General features: G+C 48.2%; 1 protein-coding gene across 2 annotated transcripts in view; it reads left to right on the top strand.

Moving 5' to 3' along the window:
* Positions 1-16,778, top strand: part of LOC139053001 (pre-mRNA 3' end processing protein WDR33-like) — a 219,859-nt gene that overhangs the window by 108,523 nt on the left and 94,558 nt on the right. For both annotated transcript variants that reach the window (XM_070530135.1, XM_070530134.1), the window contains one exon: positions 11,641-11,719. In XM_070530135.1, coding sequence (XP_070386236.1) covers positions 11,641-11,719 — 79 coding nt within the window. The remainder of the gene's footprint in view (positions 1-11,640; positions 11,720-16,778) is intronic.

Raw genomic sequence — 16,778 nt, 5'->3', positions numbered from 1 at the left:
CTTCGAGAAAGAGGCTAATCCGAAGCCCTGCCTGGCATTCCCTCTGGGTAATTGTAAGAAACACTATTGGTCCGTTCAATCTGTCTGCGCTCTTTTCATAAGTTCACTGCTTAGTTCCGAGCTGGTTTAGAAGTTCAGCCGCAATATGAGACAAGGTCTTTACGGAAATGAAAGCAAAAGTACTGATGTAGTGCAGGTCTTGTGCATTTGCCTCTTGCACCTTTGTGGCTGGTGTTGACCAGCGCATGCTGTGGTGGCGTCCGATTTGGGGCTGCTGGGCCAGTCGTTGCCAGCACGGTGGAATTAAGCAGGGTAACAGTCAAGTCCAGCAACAGGGGGAAAAAACCTGATTCAACTTCAGTTGTTGCCTGTCTATGTGTAGTAGGGGTGATAAGAAACTACTTTGAATTCATGTTCAGGTGTCTTTGCAACCTGGGCAGGACACGTTCAAGGGCCGTGTGTGAATATACTGGCTTCTCTTGTGGACGTGGGTGCTGTCGTTGGCGATTTCTTGTAGCGCTGCCTGCCGCCATGGCTCTGGAGAAATTGTGTGCTGTGGCAGCCCCAGCACTGACATCATTCCAGCGGTGCAGAAAGTTCAGGAAAACGGCCTGAGTGCTATCTGCACTTTTTGATGCCATTCAGAGGATACCACGTTTGCACCACTGAAACCATCAGTGAAGTGTGCCGCTGCATGAACTAGTTGACATGGTGCAGGTAAATCAAATGAACCTAAGGGTGCAGCTTTTTCTTAGCACTTTGAGCTCGCCTATAGCCAGTTGCAAGATAAGAATTCAGAAGCTCCTCCCGCATGCTGTGCCTGCCTTCTATCCAACTGCTCACACAAATGAAAGAAGGTGCTACCAATGGTCAGCAGCAGGCAGAATGTGCCACTACCAGGTGGTTTGGGCACTAAGAAGAAAACTCATCACTCAAATAGCATGCTTGAACCATTGCTGTAAGGAGCAGAGGCTGACAAATGGATGCAGACGCACACACATGGCCATTTCAACAGAGGGCATTGCATATTGTCACGTGGTGGTGACGTGAAGAACACAGTAGCAATACTGTGATAGACAAAACTAACTTTTATTGGGCGAACCTGTGCCCACAAAACAGGCTACACTTATAGCACAACGATAGCGGCGAACACGGTCGACGATCGTCGAAAAATCTGATCAGCGGTTCAAGCGCGTCGGCTTTTATACACAACCGTCGAATGTTCCAGACTAATCGTTGGGACCCGCGTGCCTTCCATAAAGTTCTACATCTTTCGCGTCAGGCGAATAAATCAGATAACACAAGGTTCGGCAACAACAGACTGCGGATAGAAGCATCGATAACTTTCCAGAATCTTCGGATACATGCAAGCGCGTCCCGCGCTGAGCGATAAGATTTGTTAGGCGGTGAAACCTGGTCGCCCGATAAATATAAATACACGTGTCAATACCCCCCTCTTAAAAAGCATCGTCCTGATGCTACAAAGAGAGCGAAACACAAAGGGACATAAACATAAGTAAACAACATAACAAACATAAGTAAGATAAATTAAACATAAGTAACAAAACAACGAAAAGAAATAAAGCCCAAAGGTCAGTTACGCGAAGTCCCAAAGTTCGTCAACGCTGGTGGTACAGCTTGAGCCGCACAACGTGGACAATTTCAGGTCGTGAGCGGCGCCGCTGTGACAGCGAAATGCCGTCTGGCACGACCTCGTAGTCCAGTGCACCAATACGTCGGATGATCTTGTACGGTCCAAAATAGCGGCGCAAAAGCTTCTCGCTCAGTCCTCGTCGGCGTATAGGGGTCCAAACCCAAACACGGTCACCGGGCTGGTACTCGACAAAGCGTCGTCGGAGGTTGTAGTGTCGGCTGTCGGTCCTCCGCTGGTTCTTGATCCGCAGGCGGGCGAGCTGTCGGGCTTCTTCGGCGCGCTGGAGATAGCTAGCGACGTCGAGATTTTCTTCGTCAGTGACGTGGGGCAGCATGGCGTCGAGCGTCGTCGTCGGATTCCTGCCGTAAACCAGCTTAAACGGCGTGATCTGTGTTGTTTCTTGCACCGCCGTGTTGTAAGCGAATGTTACGTATGGCAGGACGGCATCCCACGTCTTGTGTTCGACGTCGACGTACATCGCTAGCATGTCGGCGAGGGTCTTATTCAGCCGCTCCGTAAGACCATTCGTCTGCGGGTGGTAGGCCGTTGTCCTCCTGTGCCTTGTCTGACTGTAGTTCAGAATGGCTTGAGTGAGCTCCGCTGTAAAGGCCGTTCCTCTGTCGGTGATGAGGACTTCTGGGGCGCCATGTCGCAGCAGGATGTTTTCGACAAAGAATTTCGCCACTTCGGCTGCGCTACCTTTCGGCAGTGCTTTAGTTTCAGCGAAGCGGGTGAGGTAGTCCGTCGCCACGACGATCCACTTATTTCCGGTTGTTGACGTCGGAAAGGGTCCCAGCAAGTCCATCCCGATCTGCTGGAATGGTCGGCAAGGAGGCTTGATTGGCTGTAGTAATCCGGCTGGCCTTGTCGGCGGTGTCTTGCGTCGCTGACAGTCGCGGCATGTCTTGACGTAACGGGCGACATCGGCGGTTAGGCGCGGCCAGTAATACCTTTCTTGTATCCTCGATAGCGTCCGGGAGAAACCGAGGTGCCCAGCGGTCGGATCGTCATGTAGGGCGTGCAGTACTTCTGGACGTAGCGCCGACAAAACAACAAGAAGGTAGTTGGCGCGGACTGGTGAGAAGTTCTTCTTCACGAGTAGGTTGTTTTGAAGCGTGAACGAAGATAATCCACGCTTAAATGCCTTTGGGACAACGTCGGTGTGCCCTTCCAAATGCTCGATTAGGGCTTTTAGCTCCGAGTCACCTCGTTGCTGTTCGGCGAAGTCTTCCGCGCTTATTATTCCAAGGAAGGCGTCGTCATCCCCGTCATCTTGCGGCGGCGGGTCAATGCGGGCGCGGGATAGGCAATCGGCATCTGAGTGTTTTCTTCCGGACTTGTAGGTTACAGTGATGTCGTATTCTTGTAGCCTGAGGCTCCACCGTGCCAGCCGTCCTGAAGGGTCTTTTAGGTTGGCTAGCCAACACAACGCGTGATGATCGCTGACCACCTTGAATGGCCTGCCATAAAGGTAAGGGCGAAATTTCGCTGTGGCCCAAACGATGGCGAGGCATTCCTTTTCGGTTGTAGAATAATTGCCTTCTGCTTTTGACAATGATCGGCTAGCGTAAGCTATCACGTGTTCATGTCCATCTTTTCTCTGGACTAGGACGGCACCGAGGCCTAGGCTGCTGGCGTCAGTGTGTATTTCGGTATCGGCGTGCTCGTCGAAGTGCGCAAGTATGGGCGGCGACTGCATGCGTCGTTTGAGTTCTTTAAATGCGTCGGCCTGTGGCGTTTCCCACTTGAACTCGACGTCACATTTAGTTAGCTGTGTCAGCGGCTCAGCGATGCGTGAAAAATCCTTGACAAATCGCCTGTAGTAGGCACACATGCCAAGAAATCTACGCACTGCCTTCTTGTCGGTGGGCTGCGGGAACTTTGCAATGGCAGCTGTTTTCTGCGGGTCGGGGCGTACTCCGGATTTGCTGATGACGTGGCCTAGGAATAGAAGCTCATCGTAAGCAAAGCGGCATTTTTCTGGCTTCAGAGTGAGCCCTGATGACTTGATGGCCTCTAGTACTGTGGCAAGCCGCCTAAGGTGATCGTCAAAACTTTCGGCGAATACAACGACGTCATCCAAGTAAACGAGACAGGTCTGCCACTTCAATCCTGCTAAAACCGTGGCCATCACGCGCTGGAACGTTGCAGGCGCCGAGCACAGTCCAAATGGCATAACCTTGAACTCGTAGAGGCCGTCTGGGGTGATGAAGGCGGTCTTTTCACGATCTCTTTCGTCGACTTCTATTTGCCAATAGCCAGACTTGAGGTCCATCGAGGAGAAGTATTTAGCATTGCAGAGCCGATCCAATGCGTCGTCTATCCGTGGGAGAGGGTATACGTCCTTCTTCGTGATCTTGTTCAGACGACGATAATCGACGCAGAAACGAAGGGTTCCATCCTTTTTCTTCACCAGCACAACAGGAGATGCCCACGGGCTTTTCGACGGCTGGATGATGTCGTCGCGCAGCATTTCGTCGACTTGTTCTCTTATAGCTTCACGTTCTCGCGGGGAAACTCGGTAAGGGCTCTGGCGAAGTGGTCGAGCGTACTCCTCGGTGATTATGCGATGCTTGGCGACTGGTGTTTGTCGAATCCTCGATGACGTCGAAAAGCAGCCTTTGTATCGCCGGAGCAGACTTCTGAGCTGCTGTTGCTTAATCACGGGGAGACTTGGATTAATGTCGTAGTCTGGTTCGGCAACCATGGTCGTCGGGGTAGATGCGGCGGATTCCGAGAGGACAAACGCATTGCTGTTTTCCAGAATTTCCTCGATGTATGCGATCGTCGTGCCCTTGTTGATGTGCTTGAACTCCTGGCTGAAGTTTGTCAGCAACACTTTCGTGTTTCCTCCGTGCAGTCGAGCGATCCCTCTTGCGACGCATTTCACGGTCTAGCAGTAGACGTTGGTCGCCTTCGATGACACCTTCTACGTCAGCGGGTGTTTCGGTGCCGACCGAAATAACAATGCTGGAGCGAGGCGGGATGCTCACTTGATCTTCGAGCACACTCAAGGCGTGGTGAGTACGAGGGTTCTCCGACGGTATCGCATGGTCTTCCGACAGAGTTATTGACTTCGACTTCAGGTCGATGACTGCGCCGTGTTGGTTGAGGAAGTCCATACCGAGAATGACGTCTCGTGAACACTGTTGGAGGATAACGAAGGTGACAGGGTAAGTCCGGTCGTGAATGGTAATTCTTGCCGTGCACAGTCCAGTCGGCGTTATGAGGTGTCCTCCGGTGGTACGAATTTGAGGGCCTTCCCACGTAGTCTTAACTTTCTTCAACTGGGCGGCGATGTGTCCACTCATGACGGAGTAATCAGCCCCTGTGTCGACTAAGGCAGTGACTGCGTGGCCGTCGAGAAGCACGTCGAGGTCGGTGGCTCTTTGTCTTGCATTACAGTTCGGTCTTGGCGTCGGATCACGACTGCGTCGCGTTGACTTGTGGCTGGTATGTGACGTCGTCAGGTCGTCTTTCGTCATCGCATTCTTTCCTTCCAGACTTCGTCGGGACGGCGGCGTGTCGTTATGTCGTCGAGGTAGTTTCTTCGGCGTCTTCGTCGGCGGCGGAGGATCTTCGACAGTTCGACGGACAGCAACCGCACCTCCATCGGTTGCTGCTTTTAGTTTTCCGGATATGGGCTCGCTGACCGGCCCCGAGCTGGGCCAGTGTATGGTCGGCGCTGCGGCGACAGGTAGCGGCCTGGTGATGGTGAACGCGATGGTCGTCGAGAGCTCCACTGAGTAGCCACGAGGTAGTCAGCGATATCGCGAGGGCGTTCACCTTGCTGCGGGCGCGGAGCGTTGACGGCGAAACCTCGCAGTCCCATTTCCCGGTATGGACATCGTCGGTAGACGTGACCCGCTTCCCCGCAGTGGTAGCAGAGCGGGCGGTGGTCAGGAGCGCGCCAAACGTCGGTCTTCCTCGGGTAGCTCCGCTGGGCGGCGGGTGGGCGAGCTGTCGGCGGCGGCGGCGGTGGTCGACGGAATTGCGGCGTTACAGGGCCCTGGGGCGGTCGCTGAGGAGGGCCTTGACGGCGTACGACGGCGGCGTAGGTCATCGCTTCGGGTTGGGGTTGTGGTAATTGAGGTTGCACCTCCGGAACTCCAAGCGACCGCTGAACCTCATCTTTGACGATGTCAGCGATCGAGGCCACTTGAGGCTGCGACGAAGGGAAGATCTTCTGAAGCTCCTCTCGTACGACTGCCCTGATAGCCTCGCGCAGGTCTTCGGAGGCCAGTGATTGAGCTCCGGCATAGTTTGTAGCGTTGGTGCGGCGGTCGAATTGCCGGTTTCGCATCTCGAGTGTCTTCTCGATGCTAGTGGCCTCGCGAAGAAACTCGTCGACAGTCTTTGGTGGGTTTCGTACCATACCGGCGAAAAGTTCCTCCTTAACACCACGCATTAGTAGCAGGACTTTCTTTTCCTCGGACACTTCCGGGTCGGCGGGGCGGAATAGGCGGCGCATTTCTTCTGTAAAAATCGTGGTGGTCTCGTTGGGCAGCTGCACTCGGGTTTCCAGTAGTGCTTGGGCTCGTTCTCGTCGTACGACGCTTGTGAATGTCTGCAGGAAGCCGCTTCGGAAAAGGTCCCAGGTCGTTAACGTGGCTTCTCTGTTCTCGAACCACGTCCTGGCAGCGTCTTCCAATGCGAAGAAGACATGTCGCAGTTTGTCGTCGCTGTTCCAGCTGTTAAATGCAGCGACCCTCTCGTACGTCTCGAGCCAGGTTTCCGGGTCCTCGAATGTTGAACCGCGGAACGTGGGGGGCTCCCTGGGCTGCTGCAGCACGACGGGGGATGCTGGGGCTGCCATTGGGGTGGACTTGGTGGCAATCTTTCTGGTCGTCTCGGGCAAAAGTCCGTGCTCCGGGGGCAGTTGTTGAAGACGGCGGCTTGCTCGATGGTCCGGGACTGCGTTGGTGTTGTCTTTGCGTTCCGGGCTTGGATCACGGCTTGTCGGGGGCGTCCGGCACATGGACCAAAAGCACCTCCACCAGATGTCACGTGGTGGTGACGTGAAGAACACAGTAGCAATTCTGTGATAGACAAAACTAACTTTTATTGGGCGAACCTGTGCCCACAAAACAGGCTACACTTATAGCACAACGATAGCGGCGAACACGGTCGACGATCGTCGAAAAATCTGATCAGCGGTTCAAGCGCGTCGGCTTTTATACACAATCGTCGAATGTTCCAGACTAATCGTTGGGACCCGCGTGCCTTCCATAAAGTTCTACATCTTTCGCGTCAGGCGAATAAATCAGATAACACAAGGTTCGGCAACAACAGACTGCGGATAGAAGCATTGATAACTTTCCAGAATCTTCGGATACATGCAAGCGCGTCCCGCGCTGTGCGATAAGATTTGTTAGGCGGTGAAACCTGGTCGCCCGATAAATATAAATACACGTGTCAATATTAACAATCACATGGGCACTTTGAATCTAGCAAGTTGAACATTTTTCACTTGCATGCAAGAGTAACTAGTTGATGTAATGACAAGTGAATGCCGGCACACAAATACATTAGCTGGGAGAAGTCTAATTACTACTTTTTTGCCCATACCCATCCCCAATGATAGCTTGCTATCGATGGTTGCACATGCATATTTTGCCACTCTCCGAGCGCTCTTGGACAACTGGTGCCATCTAAGGCGTTGAACTAAACCATTTCTTCAGTTTCAACTTTTCCATTTCCCTTTTCCACGGTGCAGTGATATTTAAGGTGCCTCCAGAGCTCAGGCATAGTTGGAAGAGGAAGTCGGAATACACGGAAAGACAGGAAGGCAGGCATAGTCGGGGTCACAAGTGTTCTTAGTTCCCAAGATGGCATAGATCTTGCGCACCACTCTTCCACGGAAGCATCGCATTTCTGCTCATTGTGATGCATCTCTGTGCGAGTCAGTGCTGAGCAGCACTGACATGAAAGGCAACTTCAGTTCGTCAGCTTTCGGCACAGAATTTTGCTTTCTTCTCCAAACTGCCTCATTGCTGCCATGGGCTGATATAGAGATATCCTGCATCTTCTGTAGGTCACAGTTCTTATCTCCAGGGTGTTGACATCCTTCAATCAGGATCGCCATATGAGGAAATGAGTTTTGTGCCAAAAGACGGCCTGGCATTGACTTCTGCACTGGGGTAGAGCTAATCACAAGTACCAATGCTTCTGTATATGTCTCAGGGAATTGCTTACATATTAAGCCGATATTTGCTGGAATATTACACAGATCTCTTGCATTGACAATGTATATGCCTAAATATTTTACAGTGATGCTGTCTATGGCTACCCTCTGGAAAAATCGTGGTGGCGAACAGAAAATGCCTTGAGGCAAAGCTAACTTTCATGCGAATGCTCTAATAACTCTCAATCTAATGTAGGTATCTTGAAAAATATCATAAAGAAAGACTCTATCAAAGACGGCTCTATCATTACATCGTTACTTGTCATAATTGGTTCACAGTGAAGTAGTAAGCATTACAGAATTCCTGTCTGCTGTCAATACATAGTCATCTACTGATGGAGTATGGTTACAGCAAACGGCTGTAACTCTTTTTTCATTCAGACTATCTCGAAATAAATTAAGTAACAATTAGCCACTAAGGCAACTCTAACATTACACCGAGTTTCATTTACTTTACCAAATTACGTAGCTGACGGTGAAGTTGTAAAAGTTTTGAAAATCCCGTCTGCTGTCAACACATGGGCTTCTACGGGAGGGAAATGGACAGCCCCTTTGTTTGTCCGCTAGAACAAAACTCTGGTCCTTCCAGGTTTTATTCAGCTAATTAGCTAGGAAGTAAGCTCAATTGCAAATTATAGACAAACATGTTTTGCTTTGTGCACTCCTTTGGACTGCACCCTGGTCAACACATATTGTTGAGGCTTGGCTTAACAGCCACCTGCGTCTGAACGGTGCTCCGTCGCAGCTGTGCCAGCGGCACCTGCGTCTCCGGAGTGGCATCGTGAAAAAGAGCCGTTGGCAGTGTGTCACAGCGACCACAAGGCCATGATCACTTGGATGACAAGATAAGGAGACAACAAATGATTGTGTATTTATTTGTACTTTACGTAAGTGACATATACATACATAACTATCTGTATAGTTGCATAACAACATGAATTACACCACCATAGCAGCTTCACAGGGTGGAATGGCCCCTCATTTTTTCTGTGTTCTCTCTGTGTGAAGCAACATTGATGTTTTTATATTACTTTTTCTTTTTCATTACAAAATTTCTAGGTAGACATTGTGGGGTCTGATGTGGGATTCTCACACCGTACTCTTGGGACAAAGGAACGACAACGCAGTAGTGCAAACAATCACAAGGGCATTTATAGCACCTTTCATAGATCAATGCCCGCTAGCCGAGTTGCTATCCACAAAACATGCCGATGGGCGCGCGACAAATCTAGAAGTCCGACTCACCGCAACTGGAAGCGAGCGAATATGTTCGCCCCATGCTGGATCCCAACGCCTGGTCGTTCGCGTGTATGGTCACCCGAATCGTGGCGCGTTCGAGGGCGGCCACGCGAGGTGGTCTCGCAGAAGCATGGGTCGGCGCGCACGCGGGAGACGTCCCCGCCGTGCGCCGACCCGCCGGAAAAGAGGGTCGCTGCACGTGCGGCACGGCACGTCCGTCCCACTTGCTGTCTCGAACCCAAGAGAGAGCGCCTTGTCTCTCCCGCACCCAGGTAGCCCCGCAACAGCTAGCAGCAGCGCAACACTAGCGCCATCTCTCGGACTGCGCTTCAACCACATCGACCGCGCGGACGTCACGCAGGCCACGCGGCGAAGCGGGAGAACAGGAGACGCGCTATGCGGGAAACACATCAGGGGACGCGCGAGAGTCACGCATCCCCACAATATATTTTTGTATAGTCGTTTATTAAACATGTTATTTGGGGCTAGTACCGTAGGAAAGAGAATTTCTTCCTGTACAGTTTGATGCCATACACTTAAGTATCAAGCATGCACCATCAGAGGAAAAAAATGTTTACTAGACTACCTGAAAACCACTGCTTTTCCCACGGGCAGAAAGTGTTAGCAATTGCGATTGGCCACCCTATAAATTACGAGTTACCCTTCATGGATTGATTCATGGTCGTGTTGCGAACAATATACACATGCACAAGAAGTGGTGGACTGAACTTTGTGCCTGCCTTCTCCATTTTGAGGTTCCGTGATGCAGCTTTATCACATGTTTATGGCACATAGCAAGCATACACTTAGCAAGGCGAATAATCATATAATTTGATACTGGAGTTGGTGCCATCACATTACTGTAACATCATGACACGTGTGAAATTTACTGATGCTATGCAACAACATGGCTAGGTACGGTGGTGTCGCTCTTTTAAAAAAAAAAGGAATAAGGGTGCTGCACCCGTTTCTTCCGACTGTGCTCACACGTGACAGCCGCAGCGAGCGGGTGTATTGCGACGTCATAATTTATTTTATTTTATTTATTTATTTATTTATTTATTTATTTATTTATTTATTTATTTATTTATTTATTTATTTATTTATTTATTTATTCAAAAGAACCTTACAGGCCCAATTTTGGTATTGAAACTGAAACTGGTTAGTACAAACACATATACTGAATTGTTTAAAATACCCTAGCTCTTGCTAGTATCTTTCTAAGGCTGAGAAGGCATGACCATTAATTTACCACCCACACAAAAAAAGAAAGCACACATGACAAGCCGAATATGCTATGTCAGTATATTCCTTGAAGTATGCAATGTCCCTTATTTTATTAAAGTTGAGCATTCTGGTAGAACCATTGTGCAAGGAAATAGTGCAAGGAAGATGACAATTTGGGCTAAAATGACAGAACAAGCGCTAACTTAAAACTAAAGCACTCATTTTACCTGCCTTCACGGTAACTTGAAAACAAAGGGCGAATCATGGCACACCGCTCACCTTCAAAGCACGAACATATTCGGGACCACACTGCTGCGCCCTCAGAAGAGAGAGAAACCAAATGCGGAAGCAAAAACGGGCGCCACCGCTCATGCGCCTGCACAAGGGTAGACATGATTTTTCAAGGGATTCTATTTTACTGTTTAGTAGGGCTATCGAAGGCTGGCTAACACACACGGGGCCATTCTTTTGTGTATGTGTACAAACTTGTCATAATTTCTGTTCTTGTAAGTACCGCTGTGCGCATTGTAGTGGCATCAATGCACCAGCGACATGAGGCAGCTGCAAGAGGGAGGGGGACAGCCTTGAGAATGTCACTGGTCACATGACTGTTCCTTTTGTATTAAGCATGAAATGCTTTTAGCTCTCGTTGTCAGCGACCTTCAAGTGACCTTGAGCCAAAAGCCAGAGCCATCATCCGGGCACTGAAACGAGAACATCCGGGCAAGTTGTGAGAACAAAATGAAATCTTCCCACCCTTTGTACAGGACCACATTACATACTCTAGTTACTCCCAAACAACTTACAAAAAATATTGCTTCCGAGTTCTTCCTAATGTTCATTCACAATATCACTCAAGCTGTAACTTCTAGTATGCTCAAGTTTTATTTGTCATTTCCAATACCGACATTTCAGAATGCAGATACAGGGCACTGTACATTTGATTGTCATCTTTACACGATGAGACAGATTTGCCTGTGCTCTTTTCGATGCCAGCAGTCCGCGAGGCCCGCGGCGGGTCCGGCAGCCTGGCAGCGCCTAAGCTGGTAGCGTCCGGCATGCCGCGGATGGCCGTTGGACCGAGACGAGACTTGCAATGAGGCTCTGTCTGTGACAAGAAAGTATTGTGCCCACATAGACCAGTGCACACTATGGCGTGGGGCATTGTGGTGTGGCGGGGTGTGCCGTTGTGAACATGTACTGCATCCATTCTAATATTGTGACTAGTATCATCTCCACCAATCTACTTTGCCGGTTGCCATTTCATGCTTGATGTACTCTTGATTACGGGAGAGTTAGTAATTTTTTGCATTTGCATTGTGATTTGTATTTACAGGCTTGGCATGGCACCCAATCCACGAGTGCCTGTTTGCCAGTGGCGGTTCTGACGGTGCCGTCATGTTCTGGATGGTTGGGTGAGCTGACCTCCCTTAGTGCACATGTGGGCAGCATTCTGTGAGACGACAGCAATGTGGTCTCTGTAAATCCAGGTCTGTGGGAAGATACACTGAGCCTTCCAACAGCCAGGGTAATTGTTCTGTGTGCATTTAGTCAAGCTGTGCTCAGAAAATGATAGTACACACAAAAAGGCCCTGTATGGTTTGTGCTTAGACATGCCGGTATTCAGAACTGTGCTTCATTTGGGCAATTTGGTCTCCTAAGGATATTGGTGGTTGTCATTTGATTTGACCGCACTTTTAACCTAACCTTAGTGAATAGATTACAGTGACATAGTCCAACATGACTAGTTGCTGGGCTAGTTGATTGCGCTTCTTCATCTCTCCTCTTCACTGTGGGCTGATATCTTTACAAAAAATAAAAGTGATTCTAGTGCTAGCCTCCGTCCTTGTGTTTTGACTGACGATTGTAGGGCTACTTGTGTGACCGAGTTGCTAGGTGCCCCATTTCCACGAATGTAACATGCTCCTAGATTCTGGGAAAAAATGGGTCCGAAAATTGCCTGTGCATTAAAATCAGATACAAAAACAAAATCATGTTTGCAGCGTTGGCAACGGCTTACCATCGTTTCCATCGTGAGATGACAGCAGAGCATGTTTCCTTGAAGATTGCTGTGGGCTCATTTTTTGCTTGACTACGACCGCTTTCAGAGAGACTACCACTTTTGCGAGATTTCGTGTGTCGGCTTATACGGCCCACAACATGCTCCCTGGCGTTGCGCCATGCTTGCTATCTATGCAGAGTGCCAGGGACGCTCTCGGATTCACATTTCGGCAAGGCTGGTGCAGAGTCACCTAAAATCATGTGAAAACGATATTAGTATCTCTAGAAGTGATCACTCGAGAATACCCCCTTGTGTGCTTGGTATCTGTGACCATTTGTATTTTGTTTTATTTGTGTATTTTGTTACATGTCATTATTTTGTATAACTGGATTCTGTAACGCACAAAGCTCGCACCATTTCATGTACGTATCTGTTCCTCCTATGTATCACCTATTCAGGTGCCTTTACGGGTACATATTGCGAAATTAAAAAAATAATGAAGCACAAATGGCAACGACAGTGCACCACCGGCTTCATTATGGAAGCAATTTTTTTTAATTGTTTCTCTTCTGTGTAGGTAAATTCTGCAAGTCTTATTTTATCTGATTGCAAATGTGGAGACATGATATGTTTTTCTTTTATAAATTGGGCGCATGTTACATTCACATGAACTTTTATTTTCTGACTTTGAGCCCTCTAAACTTGAGTGCGCATTAAATTCTGGAGCACATTAGACTTGTTTAAATACAATACATATTGAACTCTGGACAGTGCTCAGGACACTTCTGCAGTTCCTTTGTACTCAATTGGAAACTTGGGAAGATGATCTTTTTTTTTTTTTGCATAGCCTAGCCTAACCTAATCTAATGCACTGGAATCAAACTTATCTTAACTCCACTGGAAACAAAGCCAAATAAATGGTGCAGCTTGTCCAAAAATATCCAAATTAAGCAGAATAGTAGTGCTTCCAAGGAAGTGCAAATCAGGCTCATTTGAGTGAAATGACCATTTCACTGTTTACAAATGGCAAGCTTTCTCAAAAGCTTCCAGTTTTACTCACAGAAATATAGTGTCGGCAAAAAAAAGTATGATGAGCTGTAGGTATTTTGTAGAACTATTGTGTGCATATTCCTAACTGTTTGCCTCTGCAGACAAAAATTTAAAGAATGTACAAGTAATTGCAAGATTTTCTGCTAGACTAAATGGTTTAGAACCACATCCAGTGACCTGTGTTTCTCTTTCAAAAACTTTTAAAAAGATTTGGCACTCACAACTCCTTTGTTGTTGATCAAATTTAACAGCAAATTTGCATCCTATGGCCCCAATCATTCAATATATAGCCACTTGGTTTCACCACTCGCCTCCTTTGTCAGTGCTTTGACATGTTGCAAATGCCGGAAGGGATCAGGTCATGTCATAGCCGCCATATGTTGGACACCACTCGCTGTGAGTGACACCGACGAAGGCAACCTAAAAATTTTTTTCTGGACAAACCATGCAAGTAACAATGCAAATAAGTGTTACAGTGAATGATCTGGATGATTACAGTGAAAAGTACAAACCTGTTGTGCAATTTTAGCGAGAATAAAGCAGCAGTATACACAAAAAGAGACGTACACAATTGGAAGGGCCTATTTGACAGCTTTCGGCCACATGGTCATGGTGTACCACAGCGCCGGGCCAACAGGCAGACTCATTCACCCTGGCAGCTTGCAGAGGTCGCACGACCAAGTTTGTTGCAAATGTTCTCGTACACTGAAGTTGCAAAGCGATTGGTCGCGTATAATCGCCTATGGTCACCTTTGGTTGAAAAGCAACTATTTTGGGTCAGTAGCTCTCGGCTTTCCGTTGCAGCAGTGCAGGTGCGATCCCATGACAACCTGAACAGTCGGCGGTGCAGGAACAGGATTGCTTTACGCGCAGGTGCCTGTGTTGCACAGTTTTACATGGCGATGGCAGTGCAAGCAGACAGCATAAATCACGAAGCATTTCGGCTGTGTTTACGGGCGTGCTTGCCGGTGTGAATATCAGTCGCTGTGACTCGCTCCTTGGTCACCAGTCACGGTTGGTCACGTGAACACTGTCAGTCACCGTTGTGAATATACCCTCGAGTTGTTTTTCATAACATGGGACCACCACATCTGCTTTCAGTGACGTAATCAGGCTTCTTTTCATGTCCAAAGCCACGCTATGCTTGACCCGTGTTTTGAATTGGTCGTGTAAAAAGTGTTGTAATTATTTGTGGCACTCTCAAAAAATCAAGGCTGTACTTAATTATGGATCCGAAATAGGCAAACAAAAATGAGGAACGCGACACTTTTCTGTCTGCACTTGGAATTATCCCTTGTTCTCGCTACAGTAAGCCATCCTGTGAGTGCGGTAATACAGCCAGGCCTGCTAAGTGTCGTCATCATCATCAGCAGCAGCCTATCTTATGTCCAGTGCAGGACAAAGGCCTCTCCCTGCAATCTCCAATTACCTCTGTCCTGCGCCAACCGATACCAACTAACACCTGCGAATTTCTAATTTCCTAAGTGTAACTTAAGTGTAATATGTGCCAAACAAGAATAAGGTGTTAAACACTGGTTTGTTGGTTGTACAGTGAAACCTTATTACTAGAAACACCAGATTAGTGAACCTTTCAGATGAACAAACGTTGCAGAAATCCCCTAATGACTGCTTAAGGTTTCAGTGTAAAAATATTTCAGTACTAGTACAAACTTCAGCGTCCTGAACTTTTCAGAATAATGATCGTGATTCAGTTTCTGTATTATGTTAAGAATGCGTCAGTACTACGAATTAATATTCCGAAATCTGGGGATTCTTAGACTCCAGTGTATCCTTCACGGCAGCCGGCCGGAACAGTTGGCTAGCAGACAACAAGGTGCAGAAAGTGGACGCCGTGGCGCTTGGGTTCGGAAACTTCAGATGGCGCCAGAAGAGAAAAATGTGGGACGGGACCCTTTCTTTTTCTCTCTATTGCAGAGGTTACAAAGCATTGGGTTTTACAAGTGCATGCTTCGCCCAGGCAAGTGTCGCCTAGCAACGGAGGCGCGTCTCTCAGCATCTTTCGCGTTTTTTGTGATTGTGCCAGCTACGCACACGTAGAAACTTGACCTCCCTGCTCGTGGCAATCATGCCACATGATAACACTCTGCACTTTTTGGACGGTGTCGTTTACACACACTTCGACTTTAGAATAGTACAGGTGTCCGCCTCTAGCAAGACATTTGCAGTGTCCTCCGCAAGGAATATGAAAAACAAATAAACAAAAAGAAGCATTGTGCTTAGGAGGCGACAAGGAGCTTCCTCTTTTTCGGTGGTTTTCTCCGCATGAGCGTCTTTTTTTTGTGCATGCCACTCTTGCTGGTGTGTGGCAGCGTAAACTATGGAAAATGGCAACAGCGCGGGCTGAGAGCCAACAGTGACGTTTTCAGGGATAGCTCATACTGTGACAACTTGTTTTTGATGGGTGGCATGGTTAATTTTAAGTCATTTACTATAACAACCTTTGAGAATAATGATAATTTGCCGGGGGCCCCTGAAGTTTGTTATATAGAGATTTAACTGTACACTGAAGGATGGAAAACACTGAATACGAGCGTTACAGTGTGTAACAGCTGTGCAGAGGTTCATCATCATCATCATCAGCCTGGTTACGCCCACTGCAGGGCAAAGGCCTCTCCCATATTTCTCCAACAACCCCGGTCATGTACTAATTGTGGCCATGCCGTCCCTGCAAACTTCTTAATCTCATCCGCCCACCTAACTTTCTGCCGTCCCCTGCTACGCTTCCCTTCCCTTGGAATCCAGTCCGTAACCCTTAATGACCATCGGTTATCTTCCCTCCTCATTACATGTCCTGCCCATGCCCATTTCTTTTTCTTGATTTCAACTAAGATGTCATTAACTCGCGTTTGTTCCCTCACCCAATCTGCTCTTTTCTTATCCCTTAACGTTACACCTATCATTCTTCTTTCCATAGCTCGTTGCGTCGTCCTTAATTTGAGTAGAACCCTCTTCGTAAGCCTCCAGGTTTCTGCTCCGTAGGCAAGTACTGGTAAGACACAGCTATTAAACACTTTTCTTTTGAGGGATAATGGCAACCTGCTGTTCATGATCTGAGAATGCCTGCCAAACGCACCCCAGCCCATTCTTATTCTTCTGATTATTTCTGTCTCATGATCCGGATCCGCAGTCACTACCTGCCCTAAGTAGATATATGCCCTTACGACTTCCAGTGCCTCGCTGCCTATTGTAAACTGCTGTTCTCTTCCGAGGCTGTTAAACATTACTTTAGTTTTCTGCAGATTAATTTTTAGACCCACTCTTCTGCTTTGCCTCTCCAGGTCAGTGAGCATGCATTGCAGTTGGTCCCCTGAGTTACTAAGCAAGGCAATATCATCAGCGAATCGCAAGTTACTAAGGTATTCTCCATTAACTTTTATCCCCATTTCTTCCCAATCCAGGTC

Source organism: Dermacentor albipictus, unplaced genomic scaffold (assembly GCF_038994185.2).
Source record: "Dermacentor albipictus isolate Rhodes 1998 colony unplaced genomic scaffold, USDA_Dalb.pri_finalv2 scaffold_51, whole genome shotgun sequence".
In the NCBI taxonomy this organism is placed as follows: domain Eukaryota; kingdom Metazoa; phylum Arthropoda; class Arachnida; order Ixodida; family Ixodidae; genus Dermacentor; species Dermacentor albipictus.
The sequence above is the reverse complement of the archived record's forward strand: the minus strand, read 5'-3'. Positions and strand labels throughout refer to the sequence as shown.